The 26,657-nt window shown below is 39.4% G+C and overlaps 1 protein-coding gene across 1 annotated transcript; it reads right to left on the reverse strand.

Annotated features, from left to right (window-relative positions):
• Positions 1-8,468: 8,468 nt before the first annotated feature.
• LOC121383418 (proteasome subunit beta type-5-like) lies at positions 8,469-26,321 on the reverse strand. The gene is made up of 7 exons (XM_041513433.1): positions 26,163-26,321; positions 23,090-23,228; positions 19,936-20,047; positions 19,222-19,321; positions 10,578-10,607; positions 9,790-9,994; positions 8,469-8,728 (listed from the first exon to the last, which is right to left on the reverse strand). The coding sequence occupies exons 1-7, from the start codon at positions 26,304-26,306 to the stop codon at positions 8,631-8,633; spliced, it is 828 nt and encodes a 275-aa protein (XP_041369367.1). The 5' UTR covers positions 26,307-26,321; the 3' UTR covers positions 8,469-8,630.
• Positions 26,322-26,657: the final 336 nt, after the last annotated feature.

The following is a 26,657-nucleotide window of genomic DNA, read 5'->3' on the forward strand; positions in this document are numbered from 1 at the left end:
CCTTTTATAACGATATTTGGGAGCATACACATTCTAAAAATATCAGGCGAGTCTATTTTAGTGGCCGCAGTACAGCGAACCATACCAATACGTACGGGATGGGTTATTAGTCTTCAATTTTACATTACAAATTATTTATTAATTAAAAAAACTAAAAACTAAATCAGTCTTCAGTTTTACATTACAAATTATTTATTTTATAAAATAAAACATGTAAGGCATTCGTAATTCACACGAAACATGTCGTATACCCTCAGGATAATTCGGAATGTTTTCAAATTATTTTTTAATCACTGGCATGATTCTGCAAGTAAGGTTTTGATTGGTGGACATGAATTCCAACTGGCTGCTGTTAGATCCACATGTAATAGTGGAGCTAATTTTAATTAGATTGGTACCAGCCGGAACCTCTTATGCATATGCTGGTTCAGCCTGTCGTGTCCAGTCCTTGGTCGGAAAATAATGACCTGTTCCTGACTGGACAGCAGGTAATAATCATTGGTTTGTTTGGTAGGTCTATAGAGAGATTTAATATGAGATTTCATCTCTTCGTATGTCAAATTTAAGAATTATTTGAATTATTTGGACTATGCACTTGTTGCTGTGTTCACCGGAATAGTCAAGCTACAGACCGCTAAGTTTACCTATAATACCTATTTTCTTTACGTACACTTGAAAACAAACCCAAACCATGTACTTTCCTGTTATCTACAGTGCAGGAAGGATTGCTGTCAACATTTTCAACGACAATCGATTATGATTTTTAAAAATCGATCATCACATCAGTATAGCCCAACCGATCAATGTGATTGTGTTCGATCATCGGAACATGACTACCATAGACCAGTGATAGGCCTCGTAATCTATTGTGTGGGTAGCTCGATTGGGCAGCTCCAGTACACGTCATTGGTATGTGTAGACTACTTTAAAAATACATTCAATTTTATAATACAATTTTCTTTCGGAAATAGCCTGATATAAATTTTGCACCATACTAAATTACTATATATTTGCCATAATATTGTTTATTTTGTACAGGCGCTCTAAATTTTACACACACACACACACACACACACACACACACACACACACACTTTTCCCTTTTTTTGACTTAAATATCAAAATTGTCACACTAAAATAAAATAATCGAGATGCGCGGTATAAACGGTCTACCGGTATACCGCAGTATAAATTTTTAACAATACGTATCGCTGTATTTTTCTAGCGTACCAGTATATTACGCTAACGTATTTTGTACGTCTGTTAGTGCACACGTATTATATTTTCAAACAAAAACTGCCAGTTTAAGAAACAAAACAATGAGCTTCGCGTGTTCGGAACAAATCTTTATTTACTAGTGGATCATTGTATTAAGTTATACAAAATGTACATGAAGTAAGAGCACTTTATAAATTGTAATAATTGAGAATTGGTCTTCGCAATACATCGTGGAACATATCGCAATTCAGGTTCATGTATTGCAATACGAAAATTTTGGCAATACACATTTGTCCAAAACCGCGAGATTGGGCATGGGATGGACGCGTGTGAACCTTAAAGGGGCTGTCCTGAGCTTGCAGCCATTGTAAGATGTTTGCGATAACAGAGCCTTGTTGGCCACTACTATATATTTCATACTAAATACATTTTCTTGTTTAGAATACCAGTGTCTGTATATCGAATGCATTTGCGGCGTATACCAATGTTTTTTTCTTTAATTTGTGATGTATATTTTTTAGTACATATGAAATTATTGGAAGGTAAAATCCGGTTTGGGCTACTACAAGCATTAGGACAACAACAAACACTTATAAATACAGACACTGATATTCTAAATAAGAAAATGTATTTAATTTGTATTTTACGTCACCGAGAAGGCTCTGTTTGTCGGAAAACATTTTATAATGGTTGTTAACTCAGGACTGTTCCTTTAAAGGAGCAGAACCTAGTTTCAGCCCGAGAAAATGGACACTAAGTTTAATTAATCTACAAACTGCAATATATTTGGATAAGGTTATAACAGAGAGACGCTAAAGTCTGTGATGTTTAAACGGGGAAATGCCGTCTAAAAATAACTAGAGCTTGTCCAGATAACCATTAGTTCTCAGACGAACGTTTCTAGAATTATGAAAAATGCATTTTTGGGTATTACAAAAACCTGGATGACCAGAACCACTCCAGATGTACAGAAATGAATATTCTAAATAATAATAAGTACTTCTAATTGAAATGATCAAACATGGCTTTAGTAGTGAAAAATGCGCTGTAGTGTTTAAAAACAAGGGCCTGTCGCTTTAATAGAAGTTCATTTATATCCAATTAAAGTTCAAGCACGCTGTGGTTAGTGAGAGAGAAGAGGGTGTAGTGGTCTTACACCTACTCACCGACTCGTTAAAACTAGCTCTTGGTGGGAGCCGCTACCGGGTTGCGAACTCAGTACCTGCCAGCTTTATGCCTGATAGCTTAACCACGACACCACCAAGGCCGATTGGATGGGATGGACGTGTCTGAACCTTAAATAGGAGTTCAAGGCAAGACTACTTCAAATGGTACGAGATGTATTGATATATTTGTTTCTGTCTGTCTCTGCTAGCTGAAACCAAGTCTGACTGGAGCGTGTAAATGACCCAGTATAATCACTTTAATCTGTCTCTCCCTCTAGTAATCCGTTCTGATATGGGAGACTTGCTAAACAAGCTAGCATTATCTGGACGCAAGCGCTCTGTCCCCGGCGAAATAATATTCAGTTGCTTGATCCAGTAACAAATAGAGTAGATTTCTCACGGGAGGCACAATCTCATATTAGTGGTGTTTAGACTTTATTATTTTATTACCTCCAAGCTTTTGTTAATTTGCAGTGACAAGCAGGATTCATCAATGAGCGCTATTAAAGACATGTTAGGAAAGGCTACTCCCTGTGAATATAACTGCGTAATTGAGTTTCCTTACATACAAAATGTCGAAAAAGAAGAAAAAAACAAATGAAAAAAGCCCACCATATGTGTTCTCACACGGCGATATACCATAGACATGTATATTGAAGATCAATTGAAAGGCATCTAATTAACTGTTCTATTGTGATAACCTAGACACCAAAGCCAAACCATCCAATGAAGTCTAATTAACTGTTCTATTGTGATAACCTAGACACCAAAGCCAAACCATCCAATGAAGTTAACACTTCTAAAACCAATTTCTACTCATGAAATTTGGAGTAGAGAAGTGTAAGGGTGTTAAATAGTTGGTAATTTTGGCATATAGTCTTGGAGAGGAAACCCGCTACCTTTTTTCCATTAGTAGCAAGGAAACTTTAATATGCACCATCCCAAATACAGGACAGCAGTCGTGGTGCACTGCCTTGGACGAGAAATAGCCCAATGGGTCGACCGACGGGGATCGATCCCACACCAACCGCGCACCAAGCGAGCGCTTTACCACTGATCTATGTCCCGCCTTCGATTTAATGACATTTAACTGGGGGTTTTATTGTGATAATCTAGAAACCAAAGTTAAACCATCCAATTAATTTAACACTACCGAACAAATTTCTACTTATGATGTATGCGCCAAGAATAGTTAATACAAATTTTATTTTAATAAAATAAACCAACAACAACAACAAAAACAAAAAGCCCGAACAAAAACAAAATATAATACTACTCTTGTGTCGGTTAGATACCACTTATCTTGGAACTCGTTTAAAACTATTCAGCTCGCTTTTGCTCGTTTTGAAACAACTCGTCAGATAAATGGTTCGCAATGTAATATTAAGTCTTTTTGTGAAATGAGAAGATTGAGGGTGTTATTTAAAATGAAGGGCTAATGTTATATGGTATTTGAGTTATTTCCTTTTGTTCATATACAGTAAAAGTTTGTTTTGTTTAACGACACCACTAGAGCATATTGATTTATTAATCACCCGCTACTGGATGTCAAATATTTGGTAATTCTGACATATAGTCTTTAACTATAGAGGAAACCGGCTACATTTTTCCATTAGTAGCAAGGTATCTTTTAAATGCAATATTTTCTGGATCCGCCTCTGCGAACGATAGCATTAACTTCAACTAATGTAAAAATGTAAACACATTGTTATCCCGTTCTGTGCAATAAATAAATTACTTTACTAAATACACACATTTTATATTTGATTTAACATCACTAATGTTTCTTATTAAAAATGTTTCAGTTTTAAAACCTATAAAACAAAACAAACAAAAAACTAAAAATCCTAAGTTTAGAGACATTCATAAATGATCAAATGTGAAAATTAATTTTATGAGTAGACCTGTAGGAACCGGAGAGTCGGCGAGGCCTCTGCCCCCACCCCCCACTAAAAAAAAGGTTGCTCTTTTTTCATTTCCTGCTCCATACAAATAAAGATAAAATCTGGTTTGTGAATCTCCCACTACTAATACTATACAGACAATCCCGCTTCTTCCTCGTCACTAGATGTTCTTCATAAGGGCCAGATGGGTGGTAAGTATTAGAAAATATTGCCTACCACCCTCACCCAGCATATAATCATTTCAGCAACAATCCATTTACCATTAACAGGCACGGTGGAAGAAAGTAGACATTGGGAGTGCTGGCTGAGACTCGGGGTGCAAAGCAAAGTTTCTAGGGGTTTCGGGGATACGCTCCAACGTAACATTTTAAAAATTAGATGTTCTGAAATGCAATTTCCTGCATTCTACAAGTAAAATTCATATCTGCCTTAAGATTTACTATCAACAATATTTTTTGTTCAAAATTATGGGGGGGGGGGGGGGGGCTAGAACCCCCACAACCCCCTCCCTTGCTCCGCCGTGGCTGACTGATGACTGTATTCCGGGCATTCGTGTAAATTAACAGTAAAGTAATCTGAAATAACGTAATGATTTTCTATCTGCATTAACTGTTACGCTATCACAGCATTGTGTAATATATTCTGTGAGCCATTTATTCAATTAGTCTATACAAACCATATGACATTGTCCAGCTAATACAAAATGAAACATTGTCAAGAAAATTAGGATAGATATATCATGTACAATAGTTCGCAGACAATTGCTATGAATTCTTCCCCCATAGGTAATTCTGGTTTTTTGTTTTTTGGCTGGGACCGTAACTGTCCCACCATGGCGGTCGAAGGAAATGTTTTATTTAACGATGCACTCAACACATTTTATTTACGGTTATATGGCGTCGGGCATAGGGTTAAGGATCACACAGATATTGAGAGAGTAAACCTGCTGTCGCCATTTCATGGGCTACTCTTTTCGATTAGCAGCAAGGAATCTTTTATATGCACCATCCCATAGACAGGATAGCACATACTACGAACTTTGATGTACCAGTCGTGGTGCACTGGCTGGAGCGAGAAATAGCCCAATGGGCCAACTGACGGGAATCGATTCCTAACCGAGCACTCATCGAGCAAGCGCTTTACCACTGGGCTACGTCTCGCCCTCCATGGCGGTCGATCCTACAATCCAACGATCTTTACTGACTTAGCTAGATCCGGCCCCCTTTAGCTATGAAAGAACAGAATATTACATACAGTATAAAACGTAATACACACTTGAAAGTTAATAACGTACTGGAGTTGAAATCCCTGTCTGAAGAGAGCAAATAGAAATCAATGTGTTATCTTGATTAAAGTGTAGACACTTTCATCGAAATCTACAGATATGCAGACATATGAAAGAATATTTGAAGAAAAGGCGTATAAATGGACTGCTGGGGAGTTCTCCATGGGAAACGTTTCTTTGGACTATATCAAATGTGATTTCACAGCATTCGATATTAAAATAGTTATCTTTTAGATGACAATTTTCGGATATATATATATATATATATATATATATATATATATATATATATATATATATATATATCTGTGTGTGTGTGTGTGTGTGTGTGTGTGTGTGTGTGTGTGTGTGTGTGTGTGTGTGTGTTATTGTATGCACAGTCATACCGGCTCGTACGAATAAAATATATTGTATGTCAGGGGTTTTTTCAATTGCTAAATCAATATCTAGTACAATAACTAAAGCCAAAAATAAACAATAAATAAATATATATAAGCAAACAAACAAACCCCCCCCCCCCCACCCCATAAAATAAATAAATAAATAAATAATTATAATAATCTGTGAAAACTACATTCAAATGGTATAAAATACATTTGTTTTTGGTTTAACAAAGCTTACATTTTTGTTCACCATTTACTCAAACATTCAGAAATCAACCGTGATCTAAACTTGCAAACTTATAATAGTATTTAAAAACAAACTGACCAAAAGGTTTACTGGTATACTGGAGTACCACGATATCGCGGTACTTAACTATTTGGAAGAAATAAAGAAATGCACTAACATATATGAAGGTAAATATACTTGGGTTGCAATTTTTGCTCTATCTGCATCATGTCCATGCCATTGTGTTTGGCTCTTAAATGTTTCCATACTTTTCTGGAGGTTGCCCGTTCTAAATATAGTAGCAATGAGTATACTTAATTTATTTTGTCGAGTGTATATCGTGGTGATCTAGTAGGGGAGCTAAATGATGTCCAATGAGAAACTATATTCTCATAAGTTGTTCCCCTTGAAACACGTCCATTTATCGTTTTTAGTTATTAGTGGCTATAGCACTTTTATTAGTATACGTAGGCCTGTGGATGGTTGGTGGTTGTTGGGTGGGGTGTTTTTGCGTGCCTCAGAACAACATATGCGGTTCAGGGCCCCGTTCCACGAAGCGATCTTTGCCCTAATATTACCGTAAGCGCATAGCTACCCTCATGCACTTAGGTTGATCTTAGGGTTAAGACCGTTTCGTGGAACGGGGCCCAGGGCTCCGTTCCACTAACATCACCTTAAGTGCATAGGGTAGTTATGCACTTAGGGCTAAGATCGCTTCGTGGAACGGGGCCAAGATCATTATCCCAGGATATGGGTTTAAACAAATACACCCACTAAACCTAGTCAGAGCACATGCACTGTTGACTGCTGGAATTACCACAAAGAAGTCTTCAATGTAAACATGTTACACGTTTGCAAACTACATACTCTCCCCTACGAACTTCAGTCTAATAATTGCCAATATACAGCCGTCTACCATAAAATTAGTCAAACAGTAGACTACTTGTGCGGATTTATTTCTAGATTTTAGCCAACCAAATGGGAAGATAACTATGATCTGTGGCCATTCCACATTGCATGATGCAATTGGTTGTTTCTTTATCCATCAACTTCCACAATAAAAGCCCCATGAATTACTAGTATATACCAAAAGCTGTGATATATTCCGTCATAGTTTATCAAGATAAACGTAGCATACAATACTGTTACAAGTTTGATTTTTCGTCAATAAGGGCAGATAATAATGACAGCGAACTTTTGAAAAACATAGGTCAGATTTCTTTTCTGTAATTCAAAGTGAAGATAGGCAGAAAGTAAATATTTCGTGGCCTCCATAAGCTCGAAATAGATCACAATACACGATTAGGGTCAACACTTTTGATGGTATTCTGGGGGTTTTTACGCAATTTCGTCAGACATTTATCTTCATGAACTAATAGTGTACAAAAATAACACATTGCTTATGTGACAGCAATAGGTGACTATCAAGACCAAGAAAGATTAAAATTGTTTAATGACATACTCAATATATTTTATCTACGGTTACATTGCTCAGACATGGTTAGGGCCCCATGTAGATAATGAGAGTAGGAAACATGCTGCCAGCACTGGCATTGCCAGGATTTAATATTGGAGGAGTGGAGGGGGGCCCAACCCACACTATGTATGTATGATTTTATAAAATTTAATAGTGAAAAAAAGAAAAGAAAGAAATGTTTTATTTAACGACGCACTCAACACATTTTATTTACGGTTATATGGCGTCAGACATATGGTTAAGGACCACACAGATTTTGAGAGGAAACCCGCTGTCGCCACTGCATGGGCTACTCTTCCGATTAGCAGCAAGGGATCTTTTATTTGCGCTTCCCATAGGCAGGATAGCACAAACCATGGCCTTTGTTGAACCAGTCATGGATCACTGGTCGGTGCAAGTGGTTTACACCTACCCATTGAGCCTTGCGGAGCACTCACTCAGGGTTTGGAGTTGGTATCTGGATTAAAAACCCCATGCCTCGACTGGGATCCGAACCCAGTACCTACCAGCCTGTAGACCGATGGCCTGCCACGACGCCACCGAGGCCGGTCCAAAAAAAAAAAAAAAAAAAAAAAAACAACCTGGTTGTGGGGCCAATTGCACCCCACCCACCCCCCGCTACGCCACTGACTCTGTGTAAGTAAAGATAAAAATCTGGCTTGTGCCCCATCCTCCACTACGACTTTTGCACCCCCTCCATCATTAGAGATGTGCCTGATCAATCATCATATGTCTGAAATAGTGTATAACTCAAAACACAAATTTCCCACAGATTATACCAGCAGAAATAAAACAAAGGCAAAAACCCATAATAATGATAATTTATTTAATGAGTGCTAGGTATTTTAGATAGCAATGAACATTAAATAATTGTCTAGAAAACTGTCGCACAGTTGATGAATGATTTAACAATGCTGACACAGTAACTCAGTCCGAGGTCTAATAATGAAAACGTCATCACTTTCCAGTCATCACTTTCCAGCTTTCTTCTCGTCCTGTATCATGTAGTGAAACTCGCAAACATCCGTCTGGGATATCTTCACCCAGCCTGTGTCCTTCATGTGGTATACTGAAATACACAACAAACAAGCATTCGGAGAGAGAACAGCTAAAGCAATATTTCATTTCATTTCAACTTATTTTCATGCTTATATCCAATTAAGGTTGAAGCACGCTGTCCTGGGAAGACACCTCAGCTATCTGGGCCATCTGTCCAGACAGTGTGTTAGTTGTTAATGGTTAGTGAAAGAGAAGAGGGTGTAGTGGTCTTACACCTACCCAATGAGCTGTTAAAATTTGCTCTGGTTGAGAGCCGGTACCTGGTTGCGAACCCAGTACCTACCAGTTTTATGTCTGACGGCTTAACCACGACACCACCGAGGCTGATGCAATATATGTCCCCTTTTCTTTCTTTGAAATTATTTCCGTGCTTATATCCAATTAAGGTTCAAGCACACTGTCCTGGGCACACACCTCAGCTATCTGGGCTGTTTGTCCAGGACAGTGGGTTAGTTGTAACTTGTTAGTTGTTAGAGGTTAGTGAGAGAGAAGAGGGTGTAGTGGACTTACACCCATTGAGTCGTTAAAACCCACCTTATGTCCGATGGCCTAACCACGACACCACCGACCATAACTCGTATACAACAGGCATGTTTTCTTTATTAATAATACATTTTGGAAAGTTAAAAAAACACCACAAGAGCACATTGATTTATTAATCATCCGCTATTGTATGTCAAACATTTGGTAATTCTGACATCTGGTCTTAGAGAGGAAACCCACTACATTTTTCCGTTAGTAGCAAGGGATCTTTTATATGCACTATCCCACAAACACGATAGCACATACCATGGCCTTTGATATACTGGCTAGAACGAGAAATAGCCCAATGGGCCCACTGATGGGGATCAACCCCAGACCAACCGTGCATCAATTGAGTACTTTACCACTGGGCTACGTCTTGCCCCTGTGTCTTATAAAGACAATTTTTGAATTAATTGTTGAAAAAGGCTTGTTTGATCTCAGGGCAGCATGGTACTGATAATGGCAAGATGGTGCTAGACTATTGAGGCCTGGTGCCATGCCATGCTAAAACATGCTAGGGAAAACACAAAATGGAAATTCACTCACGGTTGATGACTCCACCGCTGTAGGCGTCTCTGTGAGTGGCGTGGTAGATGGACCGCTTAGCGAGGTCGTAGGCCTCCTCGTCGGTCATGTCCCACCGGTGACCAGTGTCCAGCACACCATACGCGTGCAGAGAGCCTGAGCCAACAGACAACAGGTTTGCCGGCAGACGTTCGCCATCACTGTCTACATAATACAGACCAGGCCCCTGAAATACACAGGTAAAACTCTCTAAGAGTATATATATTGACATCCAAAAGAAACTTTACATACAATTTTTTAAAATAATTTTACAAATATTGTTGCTAATCGAAAAGAACCAATTTAGAAACCACCGTACAAACACTTTGCATGTATCAATAAGTGAATTGTGATGTTTAGATGTAGAACTTCATAATACTTTCATATCCTACCATACCATTTGTTGGTTTTCTATAATACAATTTCAAGCCTTGTAAGGTTTCTTTTGGATGTCAGGATACATTTCTATTGATGTAACATAATATTAAAGATATGGCATAAAAATATATATTGAAAAGATTTTTACTCATTTAAGAATAAAAGCTGAATTGTTGCTTTAAATGCTTAAAACTCTACACCATACATAAATAAGAGCCATTTTCAAGTATTTTCAACCAAATGCAATAAACATTTTAAATATTGAAAAAAATGAAAATTGACACCCATGATTTGTGGACGATTAACTCCGTTCATAAATCTTAAAAGAAGTAACATATAATCCTGTAGTATATACTTGGTATGTGAAAATGCTTTGTCATGGTACAACTTACCCGTTTGTCAAATCCAATGATCATAGTTCCCTGAAAAACAGAAATAAAATCATTAACATATTTTTCAATTAGGCTTCTCTTGCATGTAAATAAACTACACCATGGTTTAATGTCACAACTTTTAACAAGATATTTAAGCTAGGTCTTAAGAAATAAAATAATTTAATTTAAAGTTTAATGTTTTTTATTTAATTCTGTAATAATAGGTTGGACTAGTGTTGAAAAATGGAATGAAATTCTATTATTCATGAAGTATCATTACTTGGCACCAAAGAATTAATGACTAATTAATTAAAGAATCAATTAAATATATAATTATTGTGATTTGAAGAACTCAACTTTGTTTTGAGTTGTCATTTTTTGTCTATAAAACTATTACATAAGGAAGATATGAGACGTAAATTGTTGTTTATTGGGAGCTTGTGTTTTTTCCACAAATATTTTGTAGTCAAAATTTTAAAAGATTTATTTATTTCTAACAGTTTCATTCCACACATAAACCGGCCTCGGTGGCGTCGTGGCAGGCCATCGGTCTACAGGCTGGTAGGTACTGGGTTCGGATCCCAGTCGAGGCATGGGATTTTTAATCCAGATACCGACTCCAAACCCTGAGTGAGTGCTCCGCAAGGCTCAATGGATAGGTGTAAACCACTTGCACCGACCAGTGATCCATAACTGGTTCAACAAAGGCCATGGTTTGTGCTATCCTGCCTGTGGGAAGCGCAAATAAAAGATCCCTTGCTGCTAATCGGAAGAGTAGCCCATGTAATGGCGACAGCGGGTTTCCTCTCAAAATCTGTGGTCCTTAACCATATGTCTGACGCCATATAACCGTAAATAAAATGTGCTGAGTGCGTCGTTAAATAAAACACTTCTTTCTTTTTTCCACACATAAAGAAAATACTAAGTAATTGTAATAGAATGTCACATATCATTTGCACATGAACTAAATATTTTCTTGCCATCCTTTAAATTTGCAGAACTTGCACAATAGTATTAGAGTTCTGAACCCATATTCACGAAAAAATGTAAAGTTGTCTACAACTAGCACTTACACCTGCTGTAGATTGGAGAATGGAGAAAACTTGAGTGTTTTCTCTTTTATAGATACATTACCTGTCATCAAACAAGTGCACCTCCCCCCCACGCAAGTGGTCTGGTCCGAACATCCCAACAGCCAATGGGATGGCCTAAATTCTTCTACTGCATACTGCTCTCTAGTTCCGGTCACATGACTGTAACTTCCTTCTTTTTCCCTGAGCGCATCGCACGGAGAACAGGAAGCGGGGAGGCCCGGGCGGGATGAATCTTGAGGACAGGTAATGTATCTATAAAAGAGAAAACACTCAAGTTTTCTCCATTTCTATAGACATTACCTGTCCTCAAACAAGTGCAGCATTCAACAGATGGTGGTGGGTGCCGAGATCCGTAGATGCTTGTGATAACTCCCCAACCGGAAAGAGGCTGACTAGTGGAAGAATAAGGCCAACCTTGGTAAGCCCTCATCCTAGGGATGCCCGTCACAGACCAATGCAGGTGATGTTAGTAACAACAACCAGAATGGTGGCATCCGTCAGCAGTGGCAGGTACGGCTCCTAGAACACATGGACCAGGAGGCGGAAGCCACATCTCATGCTGGTTCTGACAGGGTGGGAAGACGTAGCCACCAGGGATGCAGGTGTTAGGTAACCCTCACGTATTGAAGTGTTATAGTTTTTCAATAACAAGCGACAACCTAATGAGGTGCATCCGTCAGAACATTGAACAAAACAAGACCCCCGAGTGTTTTCTGTCTAGTACACCAAAGATCTGTTAGTTCAATAACGACAACCAATAACCACATGCAGTGCAGGGTAAAGGTTATCGAGACAAAAGTTCCGGCACCAGTACGTGAACTGTGCAAAAGAACAAAAGTCTAAGCAATCCTCATCTGTCTATTCGATGGACATCTCGGTATGCAGCCCAGAATCAGACAGACATCAACGGCGACGAGGACGGCTTGTATTCAACAGAGTCTGTGCAGCAACAACCGGACCCAGATGATGGAACCCCTCAACGTCTTCTGTGGTGACATCCCTCAGATAATAGTTGGCGAAGATGGAGTCCGTAGCCCAGAACCAACCAGTGATAATGTGCTGAATGGGTGTGTTGCAGTGCAGGGACATCGTGGCAGCCAAGGCACGGAGTTCATGCGGATTAGAAGCAGACGGAGCAGGTAAACCCTCCTTCTGATAGGCGGTCAGGATAGAAGACCGGATCCAGGTGGCCACCGTGTTCTTGGTAAGGTCCCTCAACCGACTCTGGTTACAGGAAAGGAAAAGTCTTTTGCGATGTTGTCGAAAAGATCTGGTCCTCTCGATGTACTGGTGCAGGGCTCTGACAGGGCACAACGCCAAGTCCTCAACGTCCGCCGGACCAACGATAGAGGAGAGGGCCTGCACAACATACGAACGAGGCGCTTGGTCTGGTAACTGATTCTTTGCAACAAAGTTCATGAGTAACCCCAAGTTGACTGCACGCCGATCTTGGTGAAAACGTACCAAGTCTACATCAAGAGCATGGAGTTCTGAGACACGGGCAGCCGTGGCAAAACCGAGTAAAAACACCGTCTTCCGCATCAAGTCTTGCAGGGAAGAGGATTCGATCGGCTCATAAGGTGCGGTCGATAACGCTCGTAACACCAGATTCAGGTCCCATCTTGGTGGCCGAAACCGGTGTACTTGATCATCAAGGCGAAACCCTTTGATCATCTTATGGATCTCAGGAATACCCGATAACTTCGTTCCAGTAGCGACATCACGAACAGTAGCGATGACCGAAACGTACCCAGCGATGGTAGACCCCTTTAATCGTAAAGTGGTCCGCAGATACAGCCAAAAAACCCAGCAAGACGAAGTATCTGGATCGTCTGAGGTTTGAGGTTTTGCCGGAAACACCCTCGGTGAAAGCAAAGCCATCTGACGTTAGTAGTAGATGATCTGTGCGCTTTCAAAATGGCCGCCGTAGACTGTGAAGAAAAACCTTTCTTTCTCAAACTCTTGGCGATAAAGTCCACGCGTGCAGTTGGAACAACTGCGGACGTGGATGGTATAGTCTTGACGTGGGATGCAGCAACAGATGATCCCAGTCTGGCAGCGGTAAAGGATGTGGATCGGCAAGACGTATTAGATCTGGATACCACATCCTGGATGGCCACATTGGAGCAATGAGTAACAGGCGACAATGGTACAGCTGAAACCTCTGAAGCACCCTTGGAAGGAGGATTCGTGGAGGAAAAGCGTACGCGTCCATCTGTTCCCAGCTGATGGCCAAGGCGTCGAGATCCAGAGCTTCGGGATCCAGCACCGGAGACACGTAAACCCTCAGCTGATGGTTGAATCGTGTGGCGAAGAGATCGATGTTTGGTGTCCAAAGTCTGTCGCACACCCATCGAAACGCTTCGGGATGGAGCATCCATTCCGTCGGCTGTGGAGACGACGGCCGAGACAGTGTGTCGACTAGTACATTGGAAACCCCTGGAATATGGCGAGCCCGAAGTTGCAACGGAATCTCGTCAACCAGCTTGTAGAGACGATAAGTCAACTGCAGCAGACTGCTGGAGTGGGTTCCGCCCTGACGGTTGATATAAGCCACCGCGGTAGTACTGTCTGTGGCTACCATGAGAGAGGCGCCTGACAGCATCTCTCGCCAATGAAAGATGACGTAACTGACAACATCTCCAACAGGTTGATGTGTAGATCGGCTTCATCTGGAAACCACAGCCACCAACAGGGACTGGGACTGCAAGGCGACTGGTAACCGGATCAGCAAATCTGCGTTATTGTACTGAATGCATGGATTCAGAAACAAACTGGATACCGCGACCTCTAAGCATAAAATGTTGCGCCGACGTCAAAATTACTCTTGCAATGATACTTCATGAAACAGTAATAGAGTGATTCAGGAATCAAGACATCGGAAACAGCGACCCCGTGATACAGGCAAGAGCCAAGACAGCGTAGCAACTCGCTACGCTACATGCCCGATATACCTGGAAGTGAAGCAACGCAAAACAGCAACCGGCTAAAATCCACGGCCGTCACACCACCCGGTGCGAAACAGCAGCAGAGACCATCTAGACAGCATCGGTCACGAACTCTGGCGGTAACAACAGTAAACGTCAGTGAGTTGATAAGCCGCAATGAACCATAGGAAAACGGTGACGGTAAAACCCCCGTACCACGTGATGGCAACTGGATAACTTCCGGAACCAGCGGAAGTAGCGACTGTCTTGCATCGCCACCGGATATAGAGAACGATCTGCCGAATGTCGCTGAACCTTCCTCGAACAAGAGAATATCGGTGCACGGGATCTCAACACAAGTGACCGGACCAGTAGACTTTCTTCGTCACCAACCCGGAACGCTTGTAACGTCGACCCCTTCACGGCAAAGAGCCGTATGTAGACCACAGGTCTGCCAAGATTACCGGCTTGTGCTGAAAGTCAAGAATGGATCGCTTCAGGCAAGTCGGTTGACGATAGTGTGCAATCGTAGTGCACATCGACGTCACGGAAGATATAAGGTAGACCAACATCAAAGTCGACGGCTAGAACAAGGCATATCCTCTGGCATCCTGCACATGAGGAGTTATGGTCGCCATGTACAACATGTACGCTGAACTGAAGCCATCGACAGGACGTGCCAATCTGTAAGTTCTAGGAAGACGTCTGGTCCCGCCGGAAACAGCGTCATCCAAGGCCGGCGTCACACCGTTGAAGGATAGGTTGAAGACGGGATACGTTCGTTGTGACGAATGGGGAACGGCACAAACGAAGTCTACTCAAGTAAACCGACATCGGATCAGTCCTCAAACGGAAACCTTCTAGAATGGTGCGAGTGGACTGTGAAGTGACGAAAGCATATACACCGCAGCGAGACAAACAGTCACAGCCATGTGGGTCACTGCGTCCGGATCTTCTATAACGGAAGGTGCCGACGCATCATCTGGAAAATCGGTCAGTAACCTGGCACAGGCACTTCGATCCAATGTACTGGCTGCATCGGAAACACGGACCGTGGACGGTCCCGTCAGGAGCCGGTGTAACCCTGAACGCCGAATCAGCTGCCCGACTGGTGTGGACGGTACGATGTACACGGACCGGCAGGAGCCGGTGGAACCCTGGACACTGCACCACTTCGATCGATCACGGGACGACGGTACCGAACGGTGAGCCGATGACGCAATTTTCCAATTCGTTACAGGGCTCCGTCTGCTTGCTGGAACAACGATACGCACGGGCCAGTTACTGGTAGCCGTGTAAACCGACGGGGGCCTGTGGCAGCCAACGATCGAATGCCGATATCTGCCGGTGGAACCTCCGTGGCGATCATCGAACCCGGACCCTTCTTGGCTGAAACCGGTGGATGGGCCAGCGGCGGTAGCATATCAGATATGACAGCCAGACAATCCCTCAGTGACAAGTGGTCCGCCGCATCCAGATCTTCCAGCACCGCATGAACCGATACATCATCAGAAAGTCACGTAGCACCCGTGAACAGGCCAGTCGCTCTGGTCATGGCCCGATGGAGATACCGGAGAACCGGACCGTGGGCGGTCCCGTGTGGATACCAAGGAACGGATGACCACATCGTCGTTGGATGTGGCAAGGACGGCAACATGTCGTAGACAGCCGCCAAGCAATCCCTCATAGTCATATGGTCCGTAGAGTCGGGCTCTTCAATGACAGATGCCGCAGGCGCTTCATCACCAAAGTCTCGTAGAACTCGAGCACAGGCCAATCGATGTACCGTAATGGAAGCCGCTGGTTAAACCGGACCGTGGATGGTCCCGTCTAGCCCTCGGAGGCCTTGGAAGCCACATCAACTGAAGGTTGGCGCTGACGATCTATGGAACCCGTAGGGAGCCATACAGGTCATGTGGAACGGCTACGGTCCCGGCTCCGATGCGCCGAAGGGGACTTCCCCGCCGAAGATCGGTGAGCCTTGGAATCCGTGGAGCGTCTATCTGAATGAGCCGGCTTCTTAGAGGGCTGCGTAGAGACCGCAGGCCTGTCATCCGAAGTCTTAAGTAACGGTGGAGCTGAAGAAGCCGCACCCCCTGAAGAGGGGGACTGGAACCGGACCTGACCCCGAACTCGCCGATTTAGGTAAGGTCGCCATTGACGCCATTGTTTCTTCCAGCATGGTCGGTAGAATTGAACGTAACTCTTCCGCCACGGAGTCAGCAATCGAAGGCGAAGATTCCACCTTCTTGGTCCTCGAAGATTCCACCTTCTTGGTCCTCGCTGACACCACCTTCAGGTAAGCCGCGAACTCGACATCAGACAAGCCCGCACAAAGGTCGCATCTAGAAGTGAGGCCACACGAACACGACAACCTGGGTCGCCGCCGGCTAACTTCTTCCAGCGTAACACGCTCGAACTAGTCGCCTGAACATTATCAGATATGATAATAGTAATTTTTCAATCTGTGAAAAGAAAGAAAAACCAACCATAACACAAATACAAAGCCGGTAAATAAAGACGCCATTTTGCAAATGGCGTCCGACACGACAACCGGCGATATAACAACATTTCATGTAATTAACACTTGGCAAGTCAAGCGAAATACGCGAAAGACATATGAAAGCTAACGAAAGCTAACGAAAATTAAGGTGAAAAACATTTCACCCAAACACAAAGCCAGTCAACACAGACGCCATTTTGCAAATGGCGTCCGACACGACAACCGGCAATATAAACAACATTTCATGTAATTAAACGCTTGGAAGTCAAGTGAAATACGCGAAAAGAACATACGAAAGCTAATGAAAACGAAGGTGAAAAACATTTCACCCAAACACTAATACAAAACCAAAGGTCTTATAAAAGTTGACTCCAAACAGAGCCAAGCAAAAGGACGTCCAGACCCTTTAGCGAAGAGAAAAAGAAGGAAGTTACAGTCATGTGACCGGAACTAGAGAGCAGTATGCAGTAGAAGAATTTAGGCCATCCCATTGGCTGTTGGGATGTTCGGACCAGACCACTTGCGTGGGGGGGAGGTGCACTTGTTTGAGGACAGGTAATGTCTATACAAAGACGGTCGTAAACGTAACTTAGTTGGATGTAAATCTATGATTTAACTCTCACAGGAAAAAAAAAAAAAACCCAACAAAACATTACAAACAATGGCTACCGGGAAAATAACAAATGCGCAAAACGCTATTTCATTCGTCTCTCTGCTAACAATAACATCGCGAACCATGGCAGTTTGGTATTGGTGAGGATTCTGCGTTTTGGTACTTTAGGGCATTCTTAAAAAGGAAAAGATAACTCAGGAGAAATGTGGCAGTCGAAAACATCTGATCGACCACAAACAAAAAAGAGTTCAATTCATGGGCTTTTGCCATCGCGAACTGCTTTAGTTATTGAAAATGCTGCCATTTTCCATAAATAATAGTAAATAACGGCGATCTTGCTTGATTTATTATATGTACACGACTTACGTGCAGCATTAGTGGTAACCAGATGCACTCTTATATTTACGTCCAACTTTACACGTAACTTACATTTACTTTGTTTTAGTGAATGAATAGCTCTTCATTTATAGATTTACGTTTACATGACTTTTAAACACTGATTTTGCTTTGAAGTAGTATATTTCAATCTGACTAATGATATGCTGTACATTAAGTGTAATAAAAAACAAACAAAAAACCCATTCTAGAACATTTCTGGAATAGATAGATTTTTTGCTATACGTTACAGTGATCCTGAAATTTGCAACATTTAATCAAAGAACGTAACTGTTCATCACATAATCTATCTGGCAGTTTGTGTAAATTTAAAGTTGTGTCAGAACGATGGTTTGAATGAAATATTGTGCCATGCAATTGTGTCTTCAGAGAATATAATAAATTACTTTTATCTCATTACTTTAAGTTTCATAAAGCACTCGAATAACAATGTGTGTGTATATAGAAGTTATTACCAGAGTGTTTTTCAGTATCATATATTAGGAATAAAAATTGTATTATGTGAGCCTCTGACGAGCATAATACATTATTTTTATTCCTAATATATGATAATGACGATACCGAAATACACAAGGGTAATAATCTCTTTATCATATAAGCTCAAGCTTTACACAACATGTTTTTGTAAACTGTACACGGAACTTTAATTCCAGTCCGCCATTACTAGACATTCAAATTACGTAAGAATATATGGCGCGGTGTATTTTTGATTGGAAATGACATCAAACTCGAATGACGTCATTTTGGATGTCCTTACATCAAAATAAAGTTATGCCTAACGTTTTTTGTTTTCTGAACGCTGAACAGCTTTCAGTGTCAAATTGCCATTGAAATGTTTTTATTTGATGACTATGAATGCATACCTCAATCGTGGAGCGTCACCCAAGTACGTTTGCTTAAATGTCAATAAACCTAGTGCCGAGACCTCGACTAATTTACATCTAATTTGCAAAGTTATCAAATTCTTAAAGTATGTGATCTGAAAAATATCACATACTTTGATTGCACTGAAAATGTAAGATATTATATGATAAATAAATAAATATATATATATATCCATTTCAATTCTCCTATCACCCAGGACAGCCAATAAAAACAATTAAAACTATTATCAAAAATCAAAGCTCACCATCGATAAACCCATATCCTTGTAATTGTAAACAATATTGGCAAGAAGTTTGGATGCAGCAGCCACTGAGATTCGTTCCTTGTTTCTCAGCTCATAAATTCTGAAGAAAAAAAATAAAAAAAATAATAATTTACCCAATTTATACAAAACATTTTACTACATTGTATTACAATGTATTTAGTGACATCTCACTTTTACATACATGTACAAATGCTAAAAAAAAAATCACCAAACAACCTATCTCTTATATTTAATAGATGTTACACAGTGATAGAAATAAGCAAAACATTTACTAGTCCCCTGGACAAATACATCTAGAAATCTATTTGTCCTCCAATATTTTCACTTGTCCAAATAAATGGATTATTTTATTCAAGTACCAGGATGATGTTTGTGATTGCTCAAAATGAAACTGCACTGAATTTTTTTACTTGTCCAGTGGACAACCACTGAGGCACACTTTGCTTGTCTGAATAGATTTTCACTTGTCGAGACAAACGGACAAATGCTTATTTTGAACACTGCTTATGTAAAAGCCATCTCAAAATGTTCCCTGAAGTCTATAAAATACACATGTTTTGTGGGGGATTTTCTGTTGTTTTGTAGAGGGGTTTGGGGGTTTTTGGTTTGTGTTTTGGAGTTGTTGTTTGGGGTTTTTTGTTTTGGGGGGGGGGGGGGGGGGGGGGTCAAGATGATAAATCCCAGCGTGTTTACCTGCATTGTCTGGCCAAGACCCTCTCCCAGTAGGAGCAATCTGCTGCCCCTCCCGCCATCGTCCCCAACAGGTACGGGTTGATCTCGATAACCTTCTTCACGGTCTGAGACGCTGAAATCAAGATTCAATAACAATTATAGCATTCACAGGGTAACTCAACAACACAACCTCTCAGTATCAGAGCAGGCCTGTAGGAATTGGGGGCCTGTGCACCCCTCCAGGGTTTCTGCCAGAAAGTATGGACAGTAAAATTACGTACCCTAAAATCTCGGAAATTAAAGGGACATTCCTGAGTTTTCTGCATTGTAAGATGTTTCCGACTAATAAAATATTTCTACGATTAAACTTACATATTAGTTTGTTTTTGTTTAACGACACCACTAGAGCACATTGATTTATTAATCATCGGCTATTGGATGTCAAACATTTGGTCATTTTGACAGTCATAGAGAGGAAACCCGCTACATTTTTCCATTAGTAGCAAGGGATCTTTTATATGCGCCATCCCATAGACAGAATAGCACATACCACGGCCTTTGATATACCAGTTGTGGTGCACTGGCTGGAATGAGAAATAGCCCAATGGTCCCACCGACGGGGATCGATCCCAGACCGACCGCGCATCAGGCGAGCGCTTTACCACTGGGCTACATCCCGCCCCTCCACTTACATATTAAATATATTTTCTTGTTTAGAATATCAATGTCTGTATATTGAATGTGGTTTTGGCCGTCTTAATATTTGTATGAAGCCCAAACTGGATTTTGTCTTCAAATAATTTCGTACATACGAAAAAACATTTTTTAGGAAATAAAATGAAATTTAACAAATATTAGAACGATCAGAAACGCGTTTAATATAAAGTCACTACAATTTTATGCAGAAAAATATATTTGATATTTAATTACACAATCGTTAAAAAATCTCTGTTGTTTGATAACATCTTACAAATTGCAGCAAACTCAGGAATGTCCCTTTAATGGATATACAATGTATGTGTATAATTTTAGATAGATGATAGAGAACTGCTGTTTGAAATTTGTCAAAGCATATATATATGAGATACAGTGTAAAATTTCAAAACCATTACTACCTAGTAAGGATACTTGTGGTCTGTTTTGTTTTAATTTAGTACCCTCATATTATTTTCCGATGAAAACCCTGCACCCTCCCCTCCTCAATTTGAGGACAAAAATGTTTGTTTTTAGCCTGCTCTAAATAAATAATTATAACAATATGGCTTGTGCCCAATCTAATTAAAATTAGCTCCACTATTACATGTGGATCTGACACCAGCCAGTTGGAGCTCATGTCCACCAATCAAAACCTTACTTGCAGAATCCTGCCAGTGATTTAAAAATAATTTGAAAACATTCCGAATTATCCTGAGGGTATACGATATGTTTCATGTGAATTACGAATGCCTTATTTAGACCAGTAGAACTAATTTTAATCAGATTGCTAACAACACTGCGTAGTCCCCAATGTCCAGGTAACATTTCGTCTGTAAATAATAATTTAAATATTGACCAATCACACTTCGTCTTTTATAACGTTATTTCGGAGCATACAAATTCTAAAAATATCAGGCGAGTCTATATTAGTGGCAGCAGTACAGCGAACCATACCAATATGTACGGGATGAGTTATCAGTCTTCAATTTTACATTAAAAATTATTTATTTTATAAAATAAAACATGTTTTAAGGCATTCGTAAATCACACGAAACATGTCGTATACCCTCAGGATAATTCGGAATGTTTTCAAATTATTTTTAAATCACTGGCAGGATTCTGCAAGTAAGGTTTTGATTGGTGGACATGAGCTCCAACTGGCTGGTGTTAGATCCACATGTAATAGTGGAGCTAATTTTAATTAGATTGGCTTGTGCCCCACCCCCAATAGAGACTGTTACCCCTCTCCAGATACTAATATCATTCCTAAGGGCCTGTACAGGTCATGATACAGGGCTCATCTTGACAAGGAAGGAAATGTTATATTTAACGACACACACAACACATTTTATTTACGGTTATATGGTGTTGGACATATGGTTAAGGACCACACTGTCACAGATATTGAGAGGAAACCTGCTGTCGCCACGTCATGGGCTACACTTTTCGATTAGCAGCAAGGGATCTTTTATATGCACCATCCCACAGACAGGATAACACATACGTTGGGGTCACAACTTTTGATATACCAGTCGTGGTGCACTGGCTGGAGCGAGAAATTCATCTTGACAAATGCTGCTAGCCATATCAGTCAGCTGCCCATTCCTACAGTTATACATACTGCCTTTAATAGCAAACTGTATTTAATTCATAATGATAGTCAAAATGTGGTATGCAGAAAACTCAAAAGTGTTACATAAATATCATTCAAAATCCTGCAGAATTAATATTCACAATGTTCAAAATTGGAAACATTTAATCAAAATAATATCCAGGGTGAAAAAGTCTTTAATAAGCTCAAACGTTTGTATCAGTCCTGTGTAATATCATTAATAGTCACCAAGTTCAAGAAAATTATGCAGGTTTTAACCAGGGATTCTAGAATTTAAAAAAAAATCACTTTCATGGGGCCACTGAACTTGAAAATCCAATTTCAATTGTCGATAGGCTATATTAATGTCATGGATAGCCAATATTATTTAGTGGAATGACACACGCAAAAGCAAATCAAAAGAAGTGACTTGTACATGTAGATCCGTTTCTTTTATTTTTCTGTTATGGCTACGATTGTAATCTTGGGATATTTTTAAAATTAATTTTATTATTTACTTATAATTATATAATTATTTGGTGGCCAGAGTCGAAAAAATCATTGGCCTCAGGCCACCATATTCTAGAACCCCTGTATGCACACGTCAAGTTTTTCACAAGCATACAAGGACACTTTTTGCTAACCATTTTTTCCTCAAAGTGTACATGAAGGGATACTTTTATCAACATCTTATTCCGTTTCAAAAACATGTATATGGTGGCATAAAACCTCTAGCTCCTCAAACACTGGATAATTACAAATATTGCTTTTCAAAATTGCATGTACACATATAATGACCATGGTACAAACTGAAATGTAACCCAAAAAACTCTTCTGTGATAACAGTCAGTTTGATACATATGACAAATTACAATGCAGAGTTCTTACCAATAAAGTTTCCTGCAGAAGCTCGTGAGTCGACCGCCACAATAACACCATGATGGAATGTGAAGGCCAGGGTTGTTGTGCCATGATCAAAATGAATTTTTGGATCTGTATTGCTGTTGCCCGTCATATTTGTATTTGCCTGCAATACGAAAAAATATATAGTAGAATCTTATTGGCTCGAACACTATTGGGGCACCATAATTTGTTTGACCCATCAGCTACATGTAGCCAAGCATTCGGCCATCTTTGTGAATATTCATGACCATGTATACTTTAAAATAATTACTTGAAGATTGAAAACCAAATCATATTTATTTGTTTACAACTTTTTTTTAAAATAAAATACTGTAAATCATAAAATATTAGCAATCTTAAAATTTAGTAAAATCTAAATAAGTGACATATTAGTGACATAGAACTTTAGCGATTTTATCATATCAGAAACTAAAAAATCATAAACTTAAGTTGTAGGATCAGCTGAAATAATGTTTTTGACGAATCTTGAAGTTATGCAGCTTACAGACATCTTGAATTTAGAAGAAAACTGCAGTAATGTGCAGGTTAACTTACTATTGTTGTTTGCTATCCTTTAGGTTTAATTAATAGCATGAAACCATTGTTGCGAGTTCAGTTAATCACAGACAATACAATCAAACAAAAGCTTTTTGGAACAGTCTGTCGGTCTTTAAATTCAGCATCATGAAATATTAGCATCTTGTATGACCTCGCCAAATTTGCTAACATTTCCTGATTTACAGTGTGAAGAGATTAAATGCATGTTGTAGTCTAGTTGACATTCTTCAGCTACTCCGGTAAACCGGGGTACTGTTTTCAAGAATGACGCCACCAAAACTCTAACACAATGAATCTGCGAAGCAGACAAGACTTTGACAATAACAGCGGTGTGAAACTGTTGTTTATTTAGGTTTGTTTAATATTACACACCATTTAATATAGTACACACAGTGAAAAATGGTGGTCATGTATACATTTCTCTATGTATAAAAATGTGTTTAGCATCTACTTTTCTTTTTCTCATTTGTGCACATTTTTTTGGAGAAGGTTTTCTTAATTCAACAAAAGTATTTTGATGTCAGGGTTCAATTGTATGCAGATTCATTAAAAACAAGTCAAATGTAAATAGACCTGTTTATGGGGTAGCCCAGTTCACGGTTTTTCACAAAATTATACTTGTTCCAAACAAGATCATTTATATTACAACTTGTGTGTTTTCAATTGTACATTACTCACTTTTGCTTGTGATATATGATTGAAAACACACTCGTTGTAACATATATATGCCCGCCGTATTATTATTATATAATATATGGTTTTCTTTCAGGAACAAACATTGTATTCTCTCATGTCCAATGGCGTAGGAAGGTGCCAACAAGTGGGTGGGCACACGTTTATATTTACACACTTTTACACTATTATAAAGCAAAATATCTGAGGGGGGGAGGGGGCATATGCCCCCCTCCCCGCCAGTAATGTGTTTTCTTTGTTTTAAACCTCTCCCTGGAAAAAGCCTGCAGCTATTCATGGATTCTGGAATGGATGTGTAAAGCTACAACAGTACCTTTTTATTTCCTAGTTCATCAAGATAAACGTCTCCGGCACGATATTTATTAATGTGATGTTTATTGCTGTGCCGTAAAGTTTATCCATTGGATCGAATTTTCCATTTGCAATCACGATTTAATAAAATCAGGCATATGTGCTTTATTTAAGAGCCTCAACACGTACAACAACATATTTTAATAAATTTTAGACAAAAATATTAAGTACAATACCTTTGGTAATCTTTCCAGGATTAGATGTTTGAAGATGACACATTTAAACATTTGAAAGCTATTTTTATCCTGGCACATCGAAAATGCGGAATGAAAATTTTGCGGAACGAGAATTATTCGTATCAAACATTTTACGTACACCCAGTAAAAAGAAATACTGCAGAACTGAATGGAATTGATTATTAAATTTATTTATTTTGTTATTTTTGTTTCTACATATGTGCTTTGTGTGGGTTGCATTATATGCATTATTAATAATATTATCACATTAAAGTTTTGGGGTGTATTATTCTTTTTTATTATTATTAAAAAAAATAATGATTGTTAGTACAGGTCATTACTTATTTTAAGGCCTTCATTTATTTACTTTTTCCAAAATTATTATTTCCTTTAGTAATTGTTTTTAAATATTATTATTACAGGCCATTGCTTACATATGTTTCAAAGGTTTTTTTCTCTTTTTTTTCTCTTCTTTTTTGTTTTAATTTCATTTCTTTTTTTTAGCTATAATTACTGGTCATTAGTTATTTTAGGAGTTTTATTCAGTTAAATTTAATTGTTATTATTAATTTATTATCAATTAATTGATTTTTAAACAATATTATTCATTAATTAAGTTTATTTATTTATTATTATAAAACGTGATATTCCATAAAATATCGTGGAATAAACTCGTGAACCCGAGACGAATAATAATAAAAATAATCCGATTCCACCAACAGTTTTCAATCACATTTTAAATATGCTCACAATGGCCGGCGGGAATATTCGAGATTTTGTTCGTAACTGAAAATTGGATTAATGCAGGATTACTATTTGGACAAACTGTCTATTTATGCGTAAAACGTGACTCGGGAAGTTTTCTTTATACAGTAAGTGTTTATATTTATTGGTACATCTCATATTTCGCCACGAAATAATTAATTCCATGGTTGTATCGATTCCGCCTGAAATCTGGGCGGAAACTGCACGCTTGTTTTTGCTGTTCAAGTTGTAAACATCGGGTCCAATAATGTCAAAATGTAAAAAAACGGACCGTAGATGTTTACCTTGGTGAACTATTTATTTCCTTGCTAACAATTAACCTATATCCTGGACAGACAGCGTATATAGCTAAGGTGTGCCAGGATAGTATGCTTCAACCATAAATTTTTCGATATACATTTATTAATTTTATTATAGAAGCATAAAAATAAAAATGAATGAATCATGACATAGCAAGAATGAATATGACCAACATAAAATTGATAAATGGCTACTCAAAGCAAAAATATAATTACTGGTAGAGAATATGGAATCATCAAGTTTTGGGAACTAAACAGAGCATCATCCACGAGAGAGGCGTGCACTGATGATGTACTCAAACCCCCAAAACTTCTCTGAAAGGATCGATCCTGGTAACCACATACTTCTGCCAGCGCCATTTTGTACTTTTGTTGTAATTTCCTTCTGCGACCAAGAGCACCGCACAGTTGTTTGGAGGTGAGTGTCCAAAGAATCAAGTTTCATGTGGAGTCTTTGTGGAAACTATTCGCAAATTAAATCATACTTCAGAAATCATTAACCTAGGCTAATAATCACTTGATAACCAAAAGTACGACCTGGTCAGTAAAAAAAAAAAAAGAGAAGAGAGAAAATATGTCTTCATTGACGTATGTTAGCTTGCATACTTGTCGGTGTCGCTAGGATCGACTCCCATCGATGGGCCGTTCGGGCTATTTCTCGTTCCAGCCGGTCCACCACGACTGGTATATCAAAGGCTGTGGTTTGTGCTA

The sequence above is a fragment of the Gigantopelta aegis genome, chromosome 10, assembly GCF_016097555.1.
Source record: "Gigantopelta aegis isolate Gae_Host chromosome 10, Gae_host_genome, whole genome shotgun sequence".
NCBI lineage: Eukaryota > Metazoa > Mollusca > Gastropoda > Neomphalida > Peltospiridae > Gigantopelta > Gigantopelta aegis.

Excerpts from the sequence above, each read along its gene's own strand:
- LOC121383418 (XM_041513433.1), bottom strand. The coding sequence starts at position 26,306 with ATGGCGCTGGCAGAAGTATGTGGTTACCAGGATCGATCCTTTCAGAGA. Across the intron at positions 20,048-23,089 it reads TTCTGCAGGAAACTTTATTG|CGTCTCAGACCGTGAAGAAG; the intron begins GTAAGAACTCTG and ends TCTTGATTTCAG. Across the intron at positions 9,995-10,577 it reads TCATTGGATTTGACAAACGG|GGGCCTGGTCTGTATTATGT; the intron begins GTAAGTTGTACC and ends TGTGTATTTCAG.